We start from the raw sequence: 15,508 nt of genomic DNA on the forward strand, positions 1-15,508 counted from the left end.
TCCTCTGATCTCAGTCCTCTCCATGGCCGAGATGCTTGCAGAGGGTAAGGAGCATTGCCTGGTCCTTACCCTTCAATGGCTACATGGAAGTGTTGGGCTGCTCTGCCTTTTTTCCAAGGTGCTCATTCTCCCTCTTTGGGGAAAGAGATATTCAGCAGTTTGTCTCTGCTTGTTTTTCCTTTTCACTGTTTTTTCCCCTTCATGCTGCCTTTCATTTTCTTTCTTCTTCGCTTCCAACTATAACTCCACTAATCCTTCATTTCTGTCCCTCACATCCATGTGGGTATGAGAGACTTTCTGGTTTGTCATCACTGTAATCCACAGGATTTTTCATCTTCCTCTCTGAAGCCCCATTTGCATAATAAAATCCTTTTCCTCCTCCCAGAGAGCTCGGTTATAGGTCAGTACAGACGACTACTTAGGCAAGGATAGTAACCGTAAGCAGACCTGTGATATAATGCCATTTATTGAAGTCTTTAGGTCCTTTATGGGCTCTGAGGTATGAGGAAGAATATCTGTGGACTGGTTATTCTGTCCCATTTGTAACACTTAACAAATAGTGAGGTCTGAACTAGTAAATCAGCCCAACCAATTCCATTATCTTGGACATTTATGATTTCTCCAACTGTTGTGCACAGCTGTAATTTTCATAGTATGAGTCTGTATGTGAACACCTCCAGGCAGCTGCCCGCCTCTTTATGAGCTGGGACAAAGAGAGCACAGTTAGCTGTGAATTTCATGATGCAGTTGGTCCTATAGCAGATCAAGGGCAGGTTAGCAGTTCTTGGATCCTGGAACAAGCATCTGGACTGCAGTGGAGAACTAGCAGGGTTAATGAAGCATCCTACAAAACAGGTTAGAGGACCGTGCAGACAACTGCCAGTCTCTGATCTTGTATGTGCCCCTTCAACATTCTAAACAGTACATGCCTCGTACAGAAGATACTTAAACAACAGGCCCCTCTTTTATTTTCCTTGTTTCACTTTTTTAAAATATGAAGTAAGAGAAGGACCCAGAAAAAAAAAACAATTAGGAGTAGGGGGCCAAGTATGGTGCAAGATGAGAGGAGGGAGAGAGAAAAGGGCCTTAGCTGGATTTAGGAACACACAGAGTCCTCAACTCCAGGACCCATTGATGATGAAGAAGGCCCCTGAGGCTATGGCTCAACTATGCTAAATCAGTTCAGAAGGCCCCAAGCCACACAGTGGGCTGTCATTCTCAAAAGCGATCCACATGTGCTATTTGAGAGCGTGGTGGTTGTATTCACATGGCTGACCTGCAGCATAGTTAGACCTTAGCCAAGAATCGTAGGCCCGGCTCTCCCCCTCGTTGGTGCTTTTCTCCCTTCTCCCTCCCCTCATCCTGCACCATTACTCCTGCCTTTCTCATTTCCTTTCTTGCATGCCAACTAAAAACAAAAACAAAAAGTCACGTGATTTCTTTGTCCTACTTTTATCTCTTCTGGTCTGTCTTGTCTCTCTCTCTCTTGTCTGTATGTCCCCTCCATGTTTCACTCTCTACAGAACCTCCACCAGCTAAAACAGATTCAAACCTTGAAGCAGATGAACGAGCAACTGCAGGCTGAGAACAGGGCCCTGACCCGAGTTGTGGCCAGACTCTCGGAGTCCGTCGAGTCCTCGGAAACCCAGGAACTCTAGTTCTTGCCCCTCTTCTCCACCTCACTTCCCTCCTCCACCACTCCAGGCATGTTCACTCTTCTTGTTGGACCCAGAAGCCCTGTGCTCATGCCCCTCCATCAGAGCCACAGTATGTGGGTGCCTATAAATGTCGGTCATCTGCAAATGGAAAGAGCCAGGACTGAGACCACAGAGTGAGACATAACAGCCTAGGTCAAGGGAGGCAGTGGGGGAGTCCTTGCCTGGGCTGATGGTCTATTTGGTAAGATCACCACATCACCTTCTCCTCCCCTGGAGGCCAAATATGGATTTGCTCACTTGGCTACACATAGTTGTACATAGACGTACGCATGCACCTGTGGATGTGCAAATTTCTTTGGTGGCGTCATTGCCAAACTGAGATTGAGCTTTCTCAGTCAGCAGCAACCCAAGTGCAACCTGGTTGCTGGAGCAGTTGGGGCTGGTCCTGGACTCCAAATTGTTGTTGGGCCTGGGGTAACCAAGGGCAGGGGTTCTCAACCCTGGTTGGGAGCTTTTAATGTATATAATGCCTGGGCCTACCCCATCCCCCAACCCCCCAAATCAGTAGTCTGAGCTGAGACCCAGGCATCAATATTTTTTCAGACTTCCCCTGTCGATTCTTTTGTGAAACCAGGGTTGAAAATGGCCCTTTGCACACCAGACAGAACTAAGTCTTCCACACCTGACAGCATGCTAGATGGGGATGACTAGCGCTGAATGCTAGAGCTCCACCATCAGCACCAACACTGTCCATCCCACCATTTGAGTAGAATTTGGCTATTCTCTGCCTCCCTTCTGCAATTGTCTTTGCATCCTTCCCCCTCCTTGGGAGGCATCACTCTCATCCCTGTCACAAATCTCTGGGCCCTAGGGATGTGCCCCCTCACCCCCACCCCTAGCCAGTGTGTGGGCTGTGAGGCAGAACACAGCCTGGATAAATGAGACCCTCACACATTAGGGAAGCCAGACCTTCCCTAATGGGGCTAGCTTTGCAAAGGAGATGACAGTCATTGGAGCAGAGAGCAGGGATTTATTCTCAACTGAGAACCGAAAAATATGGTTGGTAAACTGGAGCCTTTCCCTGGATGTAGGTCTGAAAGACAAGCTCACAGATAAATTGTTTTCCCATCCCACAGTAGTGTGATGGGGTCACCATTGCTGAGCAGTTTCACTCTCTGAAATGAGTTTTTAATTTCCAGCAACAATCTAATTAGTCCTGACCAATGCCTGTTCTTTTCTCTGCCTATTTGCTTGTGCCTTCAGGATCAGTAGCTGGCAACTAATGCCCGCTAGATCTGAAGCGCCCAGATCACCGTAAGGGCTGAGCTGATACCCTGCTGTAGATGCTGTCACACACACAAGGGAGATTAAAAGGGAAGCGGTACCACAGCCTGGCACCAAGCAGCTTCGTTACCCCACTGCTCGAGTGCCGTGTTAGGTCCAAACTCCACGCTTTACAGTAAGCCTCAGGGTTACTGGAAAATTTGACAGGGGTGAACTAGGGACCCACAAAAGATGTCCCAGTTATTTTTCGTTTCCCTCTTTGTGCAAGATAGTATAGGATATAGAGCAAAACTAGATCTTGTGCTTTCGGTAGTTAGTAACTAAGGTCACGGTTGTCATTTATTAAGGCCTGTGCACAGTACCGTATATGCTTTTTCTCACCTATTGCCCAGAGCAATCATTTTAACATACGGGAAAAAATGAGTTACAGATTAAGTAACCTGTCCAAGGTCATTCAGAGAGTAAGTGGTAGAACCAAAATTCAAACCAAATATGTCAGGTTCCAGAGCCCAAGCACTCAGCCACTGTGATATTAGCTGCCTGCATATTTGGCACAGAGTTTCAGCCATTTGTTAAGCATATGGCCTAAATGGGTGCAAGAAGAACCTATTGAACGACAACAGTGTGCCCCCACCATTGCAGCTGAGGGATGAAGGACAGCATTCTGCTTTCTCCGCACTCTTGACTTCCCAAACAGCCATTTACCTACCAAAAGATTTTGCCCCTGTAAAGAAACCATTGCATAGCATATGACCTGCTGTAATAGATCAGCAACCTGTGGCCCGTCAGTATGGCCCATGAGCCATACAAATAGTTGGGGGAAGAAAATCAAAAGAAGAATATTTTGTGACACATGAAAATATATGGAATCAAATCTTGATGTCCAAAAATAAAGTTTTATTGGAACTGAGCCATGCTCATTTGTTTACATACTATCATTATGTTCCTAAGTACTTTTATGCCACAAGAGCGGAGTCGATTAGTTGGAACAGAGACCACATGGCTTGATATTTATTATCTGGCCCTTTACAGAAAATGCCGACCCCTACCAGAAGGAAAGATACGATAACTAAGCCAAACTGACAGTGTGGCCAAGAGAGTTTGCCCTGCCTTTTTGTTTTTGTCTTGTTTTTAAATAATCCCCTAGAGAAATCATCTTATCTCAGTGTGTCGTGCAACCCACTTCCAACAGAATATATAAGCAGTGGGACCCCCTCCCCACTTCCCAAGTAGTCAGAAGCAAAGCAGCCTAGGCAAGACTCATCCTGAGCCCCCATCACCCTGCGGCTGGCCTTGTCCTTCCCGGGTCTCCACAGCTTCAAGACCCTCAGATCCTCTCCCTCTTCAACACATTCCTCATCAAAGGCTGGACGAAGTCATGTTTGGGAAAACATGCACTTAAATTTTATTTGTCCAAGATACCTTAACATCACACTGTGGTGAACTGGAAATTTAGAAGTTAAGAAAGCTGACCTCCAGGGGGTTGAAACGATAAAGCTTTGTTAAACCTCATACTTCTGTAGTGCTTCCACATGTGTTCTTATTTAATCATTCTTTAACTTGAAGTGAATATCAGATAACACTGTTCATTTCCTCCTCTCTCTTTTGAGAGTCAAGTTTATGAGACTGTTTTCCCCCTTGATTTCTACATTCCACTTCTTGTACTTTTTGACACTCCCTTAAGATGTCAGTTGTAGTATATTGCGGCTGGGAAATTGCCTTGTCCAATTTTTTTTTTCTTCAAAGAATTGAGTTCTTAATGTGGAAATAAATCATCAAAGCTCAACGAGTTGTTTGTACATTTAAAAATCAGTTCTGATTTGATGAGCTGCTTGCCCGGAAATAAAATCCAATGACATAGATAGCTTCTTCCCTGCCTATGGAGTCCTATTACAGAACTACAACGTTCAGAGTCTCACTGATACCCAGGCTGGCTGTGGGACCCAGCATGGGGCATTGGAGAGCAGATGGGACGGTGAAGCACTGCGGGGCCATCCTGGCTGACTTTTTCTAAAAATCTTCTTGGACTGAGTTTCTGAGCTCACACTTCTGGTAGTCAAGGCCACGGGGATAGAGGCACGAAAGAGAGCAGCCAGAACAGCTTTGATTAGGTTGGAGGTAGGAGAGGCAGGATTAAAGGACCAAAACTTTATTTTGATACTATCTGGGTTAAAATCTTTTTAGTAAAATTTGTAGATTACCTACTCGCCATCCCACATTCATGGGAGAACTCACAGTAGTCGTGAGAATCCGGAGTATTGCAGAGCATATTATGTACGTCATCACACTTCCACATCCGGTACCTCCTGGGGCCCTCACAGAGTCCCGACTTGATGAGCGACCAGGGCAGAGATGATGATTCTTCTTTAGATACAAAAATGGAAGCCCAGACAAATTGAGTGATTTGCTTAAAGTAATAGAGATCGTTCATGACAATGACAGTGCTGAGATTCTGGACTTCTGTTTTTTTTTCCAGCCCCACACAACCTCTGTTGTATCAGGCACACATGGGCTCAGTATCAGCTTTGCCATTTAATAGCTGGGTACTTTGGACTGGTTATGAAAGTCTTCATTTCCTCATTTGTAAACATAAGGATAACAACTGTTTCACAGACTCATGAGGTGCTAATGAGACCATGGGAGTGAGAACCTCTAATACAGCGCCTTCCACAGTATGGATGTTCAAGACTATTTTCTTTTTGTTCCCTTAGTACAAATCCCTTATGTCTCTGTGATGCATATATGTGTGCATACACATATGTATTTGTATAATCTACATCCTCCATAAGAGATTAAGGAAACAAAAATTCTGTTCTTAAGGTGCAGTTAGATCCCACAAGGGGTTAATAGCAGAGCCGGAACCAGAATTAAACAGGCCTCATGACCTCCGAGCCCAGGCCATCCTTTAATGGCGACCTCACCTGCTGTTAGAGTCCTGTAGGTTTGATGACTAAAAAAATCAAAGAACGTTTGCATTGAAGAGATGAGATTTCTGTAGCCTTCATGGTGAAGATGTACTTTCCCTCTAACCTAAGTCTCCCTAAACTGCCAGCAGGGCCCACACATAAACTATCCCCTCAGCAACGTCCCATCATGGTTTTTTAGATGCACAGCACACCGGTCAGTGTGCCTGTTCGCATATAAAGACTTGGCTATCCGGACTAGGGCTTGGGCTGCCGGTTTTCCCTTGTTTGCATGTTGACCAGCACTATGTGTCGTGTTCCAAGATGGCAGAACTGATAGAATTGAAATCTCTATTCCCCCATTCCCCAAAGCACCTATTTCCTGGATTTGTAACACTATCCCCTAAAACTGCTGCTAAGGCCCCCTAGTATCCCATGATAGCTACCCACACGGAGCTCGGGGTGAGAATTAAATACATGCCTAGTGCTCACTGTGCGTCACAGCCATGCAGTGACCGAATCCATAAACTCCTTGGGTTTTAGTGGTTGAAAGTGGATATGTGTAGTATGACCAGCAGGAATTTAGGTGGATTTTTATCACAGAACGCACTAGGAGGATCTTAAATCATCTTGTGGGTGTGACAGCCGAGTTGTGGCGCTTTCCCCTGCATTCCTGTTTTTGATGGGATGTGAAGCAGTGTCTGTCCTTAACTCTTTTAGTTGACCCAGTACTGCTTTCTCAGTTTCTCCTCTGTGACCTCACCAGCTCACTTTGGCACTCTCCTTAATTTCTCCAGACTAGAAGTGAGTTCAAGGGCTGGAACAATTATAAACAGTTACTGACTCAGGAGGATGAAAGGATACATGGTGTGGAACGTGAAATAAGACGTTATTGCTAAATATGCTAGTTCAAAAGATGGAGGTGCTGTGGTCTCCCTAAATATGAACATTACCAACTCAACAAATAGGAAGAGTCAGGGGACTTTCATCCCTGAGAGAAAGGGTAGTGACAGTCCACTGCATAAGCTGCCTCAGAACGCCTTGCTCATGGGCTGGCCTGGCCTGGCCTGGTCAGGGAGGGTAAGGAGGTGATGCTGCTAAGCTCTAACACACCTTTCCCTCTGTCACCCTACAGGTGTTAACAGAACTGAAATCCGACAACCAGAGGCTGAAAGATGAAAACGGTGCCCTCATCAGAGTCATCAGCAAACTATCCAAATAGACTAGGCTCCCGATTTAGGAGGGAAAGGGCAGGATTTGCTGCCCCCTCCCCTCTTCCGCAGCCATTGCCTTCCAACCAAAAGAAGTGACTGTTTTGGTGGAAGGATAACGTCTTTCTGACCCTCCTCCGGTCACCTCCTCTGCACTGTACATTTCCTCTGCACTCTCAGTGCCCTGTTCCTCCCATGCCCCCCACCCCCTGAGTTTTATGACAGTTTTAATTGAAGCATGATTGTGATCATTCGAGCCATCTGGAGAAGGCCTTGGGGAGTACACCAGGCTCAGCTGTGGACCCCAGCTTCCTGCTGCTCAGCTACTTGTCCACATTGGATTTGGTCCAAACATGTAAGGCCTCTAGCCAAACCAGTACCCCACAGCCTTTTCCACTGACCCAGTGTCCTCTGATAAAATAGGTGAGTCTTACGGTGGCCATTCCAGGATCCTGTCTGGGATGCCAAGAGAAACAGGATGTTGGCATAATCATCGGACAGCCTCTAGAGCTATGTTTCCATTAGATTCCAAGGTGACAATGACTCTGCATTGAAGGTCTCTGCTAGTCTGCACCTCTCAGGAACTGACTTTTCTCTGACTCCTTGCTGGTGTTACTGTTACTTTTTCTATCAACAACCCAGTAACATCCCTGATTAGTCTTAATTCCTATTCTTCCTTCATGCCTGGCCCCCTTCCCCGGGGCTCAGATGACCCTGGCTTCCTTTATTCCTTTCCTTTCTATCCTTCTATTTTCCTTTCTGTCTCCCCTCCACCACCTTACCACATGGTGTAAAAGCTAGAACAGAGCATCTGACCTCACTTGTCTTTGGCCATTATGGAAAATCATTTCTCCTGGGGCGCTCTGAAGACCAGAAGAATTGCCTTGGCGGCACCACGGGCCCTCTTGCCGAAAAGCCAGACCCTGGCATAAGTGCCAGCCCCCTGTTCTCACCTCCCACTTGTTTTCCCTACACAGTGATTTTCTTTATTAGAAAATCTGGGCTCTGAACACCCCATTCTGCCTCACCTCCTTTTGACCTTGTTTTCCTCTCTTCACTCTGGCACCTGCTCCTAATGAGAAAGGAAGTCCTTGTAAGGAGGCATGAGAGCTGGGGAGGGTGGATGGGTGGGAGGCGGACCAGGGAGTGGAAGCAGGTCGGAAAGACATATATGGTGTAAGTAGAGTATCTGGGGACACTTGCAACCTTGTGACAAAGAAGATAGAAGATAGATCGTGCTGTGGTAATGGTGGTGAATGTGATTATTTCCGGTGGCTAGATTTAGGGGAGAGACATCTGTTTTCTTAGAAGCCAACAGGAGAAATGACTTCTTGTTAGAGGTTTGAAGTGATGAGATCCTCCCAACCCATTGATGAGAGTCACGGAATCTTAGAGTGGCAAAGCCCAGAGGTCATTTGGTTGAGCTTTCTGTTGTCACAGGGACCCCCACCTGCACCCCACTGCCCCAGCTCTGACCCACAGTCAGGTAGCCGTGCATTTATTCCTCGAAAGGTGGGCGACTCTAATAAGCAGAAAGCTTTTACTAAGGTGAGTCAGGGTCTGCCCCTGGGTGCTCCACACGGTCCAGAGTGCCCTTTGATGTGACAGCCCCTTGTGTAGTTGGTCACCTCCCCTTAACCTTACTTCCAACTGGCGTTTTCCCAGTCCTTTAAGGCATTCCTCACATAGCATACTTCTCCTGCGTGTCACATCTCGTCTGTCCTCGTCTGGACAAAAACAACCTTTTAAAATATCATGCCCAAACCTGGACAGATACTCCGTTAGCACAAAATGAAACGGTTAGTCCTTGATGATGACCCCAGAGTAATACCTAACGTATTTGGTCTTTATAGGCATTTTCTCCCTTGGTGGGTTTATTTTGAGTGTGCAGGTCATTTAAGTCCTCCTCATTTGGCCGTGGTATTCAGTGCTTAGAGTGGTCCATTCTCTTAACATATACTACCTCTGTCCATTTTTTAATCTCTTTCCCGAAAATGACAATGTAGTTCTCCATGGCCCTCTGAAACATTACATGCTCTTTAAACCAGAGTTTATCATTCAAGAGCCTAATTCCAGAATAGGAAATATGTCTCCCCTAGCAAGACCCCATTTTTAGAATATCCAAAATTCTCTCTTCCGTTTCCAACCATTTTCCAAGAGAAGCTACTACTGATTAGGATTTTGTATGAGCATGGGAGCACTGTCAGCTCAGTTCTCAGGGAAGGCTAAATTAGAGTAAAATGTTTCCTCACTTCCACTGTGAACATCTTCTTCATTCTAGGGAGAGGGAAAATCAAAACAAGGTGTTGACTAATTGATTCTCCTGGCACATCCTGGATATTGGGCAAGGCATGGGGGTGGTTGCTGCCTCTTTCTCAGGAAAAGAAAACTGAATTATTAGGAAAACATTTGACCCTCTCCCATTAGATAGACCGGGTAAAGGGGTTACAGAGAGTTCCCTCATCTGTTTGTGCCTTTCAAAAGCGTGGGACAGCATCTATAAACTCTTAGGTTGGTGTCATGGCCTGCTGCGTCACACAGCCTTTTCACATTAAAGATGCCTTTTCTTGCCAGAAAGTTTTCCTTGTGATGAAAAATTCACAAGCTTTTCAATCTCAGGAATATTGGATTCTATGGCCAAGAAATCATGAAAGTGTAAACCGCATGCTAGGTAATTTCAGGCACCCTCTCTTATGCAATTAATTTTACCAGACAGATAGACCCTGAATTCTGGTCCCTTCCCGGAGAATAAAATACCCTTTCTTCACAGTTGCTTTGACTCGAAGCCCCAGGAGCGATGGTTAGAGACCTAATGACCAGCCGCGCGCTCTGGGTGCCAACAGCCAGCAGGCCTCCCTCCTCTTGTGCTGTTGGTCTCTTCAGTGGCCACAGACCTCCTGTCCTCCACCTGCTGGTTCGGACTCCCAAGAGCACCCCAGATAGCTCAAGCTGCACCAGTACTGCTGGTCCAGCCAACAATTTGGGGCTCAGCTGTGCTGTGTCATTTTAGGGTCTTTACATGAAATATCAGAATGGGGATGAGAAGGTTCTCGGTACAACTTTATATCCTCTGTTCTCATTTATTTGATATTTTTCAAAGCAAGCCACACCTTTGAGAGTAATGATTCAGCCATTCCAGAGATTCTCTGGCTGAGGTTTCACTGCTTTGCCTATTTGTCTTTCAAGGGCTGCGTACTCTTTTCCAGATAGCTCTTGGGCATGATGACCCCTAGTCCCAATCCCAGTCTCTAGTGCAACAGAGTTATGCAAATCTTGGGGTGTTGCCTCTAAAGAATCTAAAGAATAGACATGCCCTGGGTTTGTTCTGTGCGCTGAATTCTCTGTTGGGCAGTCTTACTTGATATGTCCTGGAACCTCCCTGGCTTTTTCTGTCCAACTGCAGGATGTGTTCGCTTCTCTTCTGCGCCTTCCTATCTCCCACCCCATGTTTGAGACCAGGATGTATTTATTGCTCTCTGAGGCCACGTGCTTCTCCTGCCCAAAACAAAACGTCCTTATTCGACAGTTCTGCCCAGAAACGAGAAGGCTGAAACCCCGTGTATTAGCCTGTGAATCCCACAAAAACGTGTGTGAACTACTGTTTTGATATCAAGGGCTTTTAAGTGAGCCAGGGGTGAGAGAAGAAGAAACTCTCAAAGTCACGCATTTGGTTTGGTCTCTGGATTTCTGGCCCCAGTGCAGCCTCCCCTAGCCAGACAGATAGACTGCCTCCCCTTGGACGAAGGCCGGCGTTTCCATCCTGACCACGTGGGCAGTCCTGCAGCAGGAGAAGCATGGAGATGAGAGATGAGCTATGGACAAGATTGCCAGTTATTCAGCTTCCAGGTTGCTCTGCCCCACAAAAGGGAAAGCCTAAAGGACTCAGCAACTGAGCCACTAGGCAGGGGGAATTCCTGGTACCAACCCGCTGGGGGAGCCGCTGGTTCCCCTGGAGCGTAACACTGAGGTGACCCTACCTGGGCGCTGGCTGGGGTCCTTCCCTCCTGGCCATTCCCAGGGGCCACTGTTCGTGCAAGCACTGCGCCTAACTCTAGACACAGAGTTAGCAGCCCCAAATCTAGGCCCAATTATAACTGCAGATCTTGGTCCCCACACTGATTTTTAAGGCAGGTTTCAACCCATCAAAGGATGTGAGTCCTCTCACCCAATAAGCAAGGCAGCCTTGAGGGCAGAAAAAGGCAAGAGGAAGGGATAAGCCCCTAGGAGTCAGAATAGCTGGGTTCTAGGGCCAGCTCTTATTAGCCACGTGACCTTGGGAAAGTCACCTTCCCTGTCTGCAGAATGCAGTTGGACTGGATCGTCCTTAAGATCCCTTCCAGGCTTACAATTTCTATTCCTAGGAAGATCAGAACTTTTTTTTTTTTTTTAAGTGTAACTTTTTTTTTTTTTTTTAAGATTTTATTTATTTATTAGAGAGAGAGAGTGAGAGCAGGAACACAAGCAGGGGGAGTGGGAGAGGGAGAAGCAGGCTTCCTGCCGAGCAGGGAGCCTGATGTGGGACTTGATCCCAGGACCCTGGAATCATGACCTGAGCCGAAGGCAGACGCTTAATGACTGAGCCACCCAGGCGCCCCAGAATATTTCTTAAAATCGGAATTTTTGCTCTTGTTTTCTTCTGAATTCAAACTGTTTAACATTAGCACGTCAAGGTTGACTTCTCATCCTTGTTAGAAAGTGAATTTAATATTGAGGGTAATTGAATGGTGTTGCAATTGCTTTCCCTCCTAATGGCTTGGTAAGAATATTAAAACCTGCAGAGGTGGAAATTGGAGCTCATGGGGAAATGGATAGAAAGCAATTTGTTGCGGGCAGCCTTTGGACAAGTTGTTTTAATAGGAAATAGAGCTGCTGCTTCATAGATTTCCTCAGCCCTCTCGAATGTGGTCTCCGTGGCCCTTAACGTCCAAAGGGCAGACATTGCCTTTCTGCTTAGCACCAGCTTACAGCAGCAAGAGAATTTTCCTCAATGAAAACCTCAACCTTCTAGTTCTGTGGAGCCCCTCTGGATTCTGGACTATCAGAAGTAGGAGGTTCTAGTGCTGTTGAGGATGATCCTTCCTTTAAGCAGGTCAGCAGAGGAGACTACCAGTGCAGGAAGAGGTCATAGACCCTAAGTCCACACAGCCGTATTGCATAGAACAGCACTCAGCTCTGAAAAGCCTCCTGCAGGACTGGATGTGCGTGGAGTGAAAGGACAGAGACCCTGAAAGTGAAGGTGGCCCGTGAGCTGCGGTGGGAAGGTGGGAAGGTGGGAAGGTGGGAAGGAGGCAGAACGAAGAGCAGGGCGGAGGCTGCCAGCACCAGAGGAGGGGGTCACTGAGAGGTCGAGCTGCGTGCAGGGAAATGCGTGCTAGTCACTGGTACCCTGGCCCCTTGGCCTCCAGCAGAGCGGAGATTTTAATCGGCTTCCCTAATGGCTATCGACATTGCTTGGGAGCAGTAGATCCTGTCAAGGACAGCTATTGCTCACTTGTGTTCCGATTACATTGGAAAACAGATCGACTTCACTGCGGCGCAGGCGCTGTTACTGCCAGAGTCACCAGGGAGGAGGTAGTCTTTGGGGGCTGATAAAAACCAAATCAGGCATCTCGACTAGCCTGCCAGCAGCTGCAGGGTAAAAGAGATGCGTTCACTTCTCCTTTGGGATTTGTGGTTGAGGGTCCAAATTGAACCTAGCTGTGGCTTGCAGCCCAGTGTCCCCTCCTTGGGAAGAACTGTGGGAAGTGGGTATGTTCAAAGACAGACACCACTGGTGAGTGATGGATTGATGAATGATCTGATCTTACCTAAAGAGGTGTAACGATTGGGAGATGACTCTTGCTTCTAACCTGCCTGCATACACGTGCACATTTGCTAGGCTGGCGTATTCTTGAACCAATTTTATCCAAGTGTATTATTCTGTTAATTCATATCTTTTGCTTTTCCCCTATCCTTCCAGTCCCCCAAAGGCCTTCTCTCTGAGCCATTCTCCAGTCCCATCTGCTTATCATTTCGGACTGTGAATCTGCCAGAGTGATCCTTTCTGTTATTTCTCCTTCAAATTTCCCCCTCATGCTTCCAATAAACTTCTTGGGTGTCCCCTTAAAATGACATGAGGATGCTTTTATGTCCTTCCAAACAAACAAACATACCATTCACCCTTCCTCTCCCATCTCCCTCCATTCTTTGTTCTCTGCTTTTCTCACTTGGAGCTAATGATACATAGGAGGTTTTCCGCACATCAGCCATGATTCCTGTTCCAGTTCCATCCACCAACAATGACTGCCACCACCCCTCTTCTAGTTTCAAAGGCCCCTGGCCGTGCTAATAGCCTCTCAGAGATGAGGTTTGAATGGTGGGCATGTCTGACTTGTCCGTAGCCTGGCCAGGGAGACCATGGGTAGCCATGTCTAGCTTACTCAGTCTTTGTCCTGAGAGGTTTGACTATTTCCAGCTAGAGACAGTGTCTTGCCAGGAAAAACTTAGCCCATTGCTGCCTTGCTGGAGGAGATTCAGGAAAGGCACACTGACTGCAGGGAGCCTCTTAGAGCCTCTGATGTTCCCAAAAAACCAGAATATCAGAATTGAGGATGAGTGCAGATCCTGCGCTCACTAGACTCTCACCTTAACATATCTGACCTTGTCTTTCCTCCCTCCCACCGCACTGAAGCCTGGGACAGATTCCAGCTGTCCTCTGGTGAAGAAGGCCAGATAACGAGAGGTTGGAGGAAGGAGGACGTAGAGGCTCAAGCAGAGAACACCAGGAGACGGGCTGCAGGGGTGCGAGAGGGTTCTGAGAGGATGCAGCAATCCAAAATAACTCCACTTCTGGCTAGAGTCCCTTGAGCCTTTGAAAGATTGGGCCTGCCACCTAGCTGGCACCCAGGTAGGGCCACCATCTCTCTGAGGAGGGAAGGAACATGTTTCACCCTTGCACCCCCTGCTCTTGGAGAATATACGGCCTGTTCTCACTGCACTCATTCAGACTCCGGCTTTGGCTTCGTGGTCTCCCTCCCTCCATTCTTCCCCTGCCTTGACCATGATCAGTTAGGGGTGAGAAGAGCTTAGAAGAACCACACTGGGGTCTTCATGCCTCTCCCATTTTAGGGGTTGAATTTTGTCTTTTCTCCACTCAGTTCACTCTTCACTCCCGACCTTACTTCCACCACAGTGAAAGCACCAGATGTAACTTTTTCAGCTGACTTGTATGGGTTAACTTCAGTCCGTTGTAAATACACCTGGGGTGGGATAGGGACATTTAGGGAGGGGGAGCCAGATTCGCTTTGTGAATTGAATGTATTTTTATGCAATTTTGAGTGGCCTTTCAACCCTGAGATGAATGATTTTGTTTTACTGGTTGTTACTATATAGTATTATTAAGTATTCTGTGTTTGAAAGTTTGGGAATAATAATATTCACATCTATATGATGCCTGTAAACACAACCATATTTATAAATGAGTAAATAAAACCGTGTTTTAACTTTGTGACTGTGTCTCCACAGTTCAGGAAATGGGGTTTATAGGATTTCCCATCTGGGGGAGCCCATCCCAGTGTCACGGGGAGGGGGGCTCACCCTCCTGCCTCTGTCCCAGGAACAACCACGAATGAATCACTGTCACTGAGAGCAGGATCTCAGGAGTCAGACCAAGGACAAGCCTAGATTGGAGGTTCAAAAGAACCATAGGAAGAAATCAAGATTCCCGGTGTTGAGTGCCTAGGAATATGGTGATTTCTTTGAAGAGAGCAAGGCTCGTGACAGAGGTGTGGAGCCGGTCTGGATGGACACGTGCATGTGCTCACGCCCACGGGCAGGAGAGGACCGGAGAGGTGGCAGCCCGGGCTCCTGCAGGTGGCCCAGCATCCCCCCCTTAGCCCTCTGCTATGTATGTGATGGTCTTCACGAGGCCACTGTGTGGGTCACGAGAGCTGAAACCGCTCAGTAGCTTCCAGCCACAAAGGCAGCTAACGTGGGGGTTATCGGAGGCTCAATCTGAACTCCCAGCAAAGGAGCCGTGCACGGGGGAGGCTGCTCAGGCCTGCTGGCAGGGATGGCAGGTGGGTGGCCAGGTCTGACCTCGCTCAGCCAGGGTTCGGGTCTGGTTTCTCCATCCAGCAAGCCCGCCTCTGGCTTCACTCAGCCCTGGGTTCTCTGCCAAGCGGAAATCCCTGGTCACTGACTTGGCGCAAGCACAGGGAGGAAAGATGCTTTTCCCTTGCGGTCACCCAGCTGCTTGTAGCCCAAGCAGCAACAGAACAAACACACATGATGTCATGGTTGAAGAGTTCAGACCTGTCCTGGGGCCCGAAACAGAGGCAAAGCAGCATGTGTGATGTGAGGGCTTTCTAAACCGCAAATGTCCTTTCTCTTTCTGGATCCCCCGCTTGACCTGGTGAGGTGTTTGTTCGGAGTCCGAGTATCCCCTGGCGGCCCTGTGGTCCAGCCCTCTGCA

At 47.5% G+C, this 15,508-nt stretch overlaps 1 protein-coding gene across 8 annotated transcripts in view; it reads left to right on the forward strand.

Moving 5' to 3' along the window:
* LOC102743929 (protein phosphatase 1 regulatory subunit 12B) overlaps window positions 1-14,542 on the forward strand; it is a 144,778-nt gene extending 130,236 nt beyond the window's left edge. For 5 of the 8 annotated variants that reach the window (XM_081824989.1, XM_081824992.1, XM_081824993.1 and 2 more), the window contains 2 exons: window positions 1,524-1,704; window positions 6,981-7,078. In XM_081824989.1, the coding sequence (XP_081681115.1) occupies window positions 1,524-1,658 (135 nt within the window). In that variant the 3' untranslated portion in view covers window positions 1,659-1,704; window positions 6,981-7,078. Of the gene's footprint in view, window positions 1-1,523; window positions 3,853-6,980 lie in introns of those variants that run through there. The other 3 variants (XM_081824990.1, XM_081824998.1, XM_081824988.1) reach the window with 2 other exon arrangements.
* The last annotated feature ends 966 nt before the right edge of the window (window positions 14,543-15,508 follow it).

The sequence above is a fragment of the Leptonychotes weddellii genome, chromosome 6, assembly GCF_054177405.1.
Source record: "Leptonychotes weddellii isolate Sample4059 chromosome 6, ASM5417740v2, whole genome shotgun sequence".
Taxonomy (NCBI): Eukaryota; Metazoa; Chordata; class Mammalia; order Carnivora; family Phocidae; genus Leptonychotes; species Leptonychotes weddellii.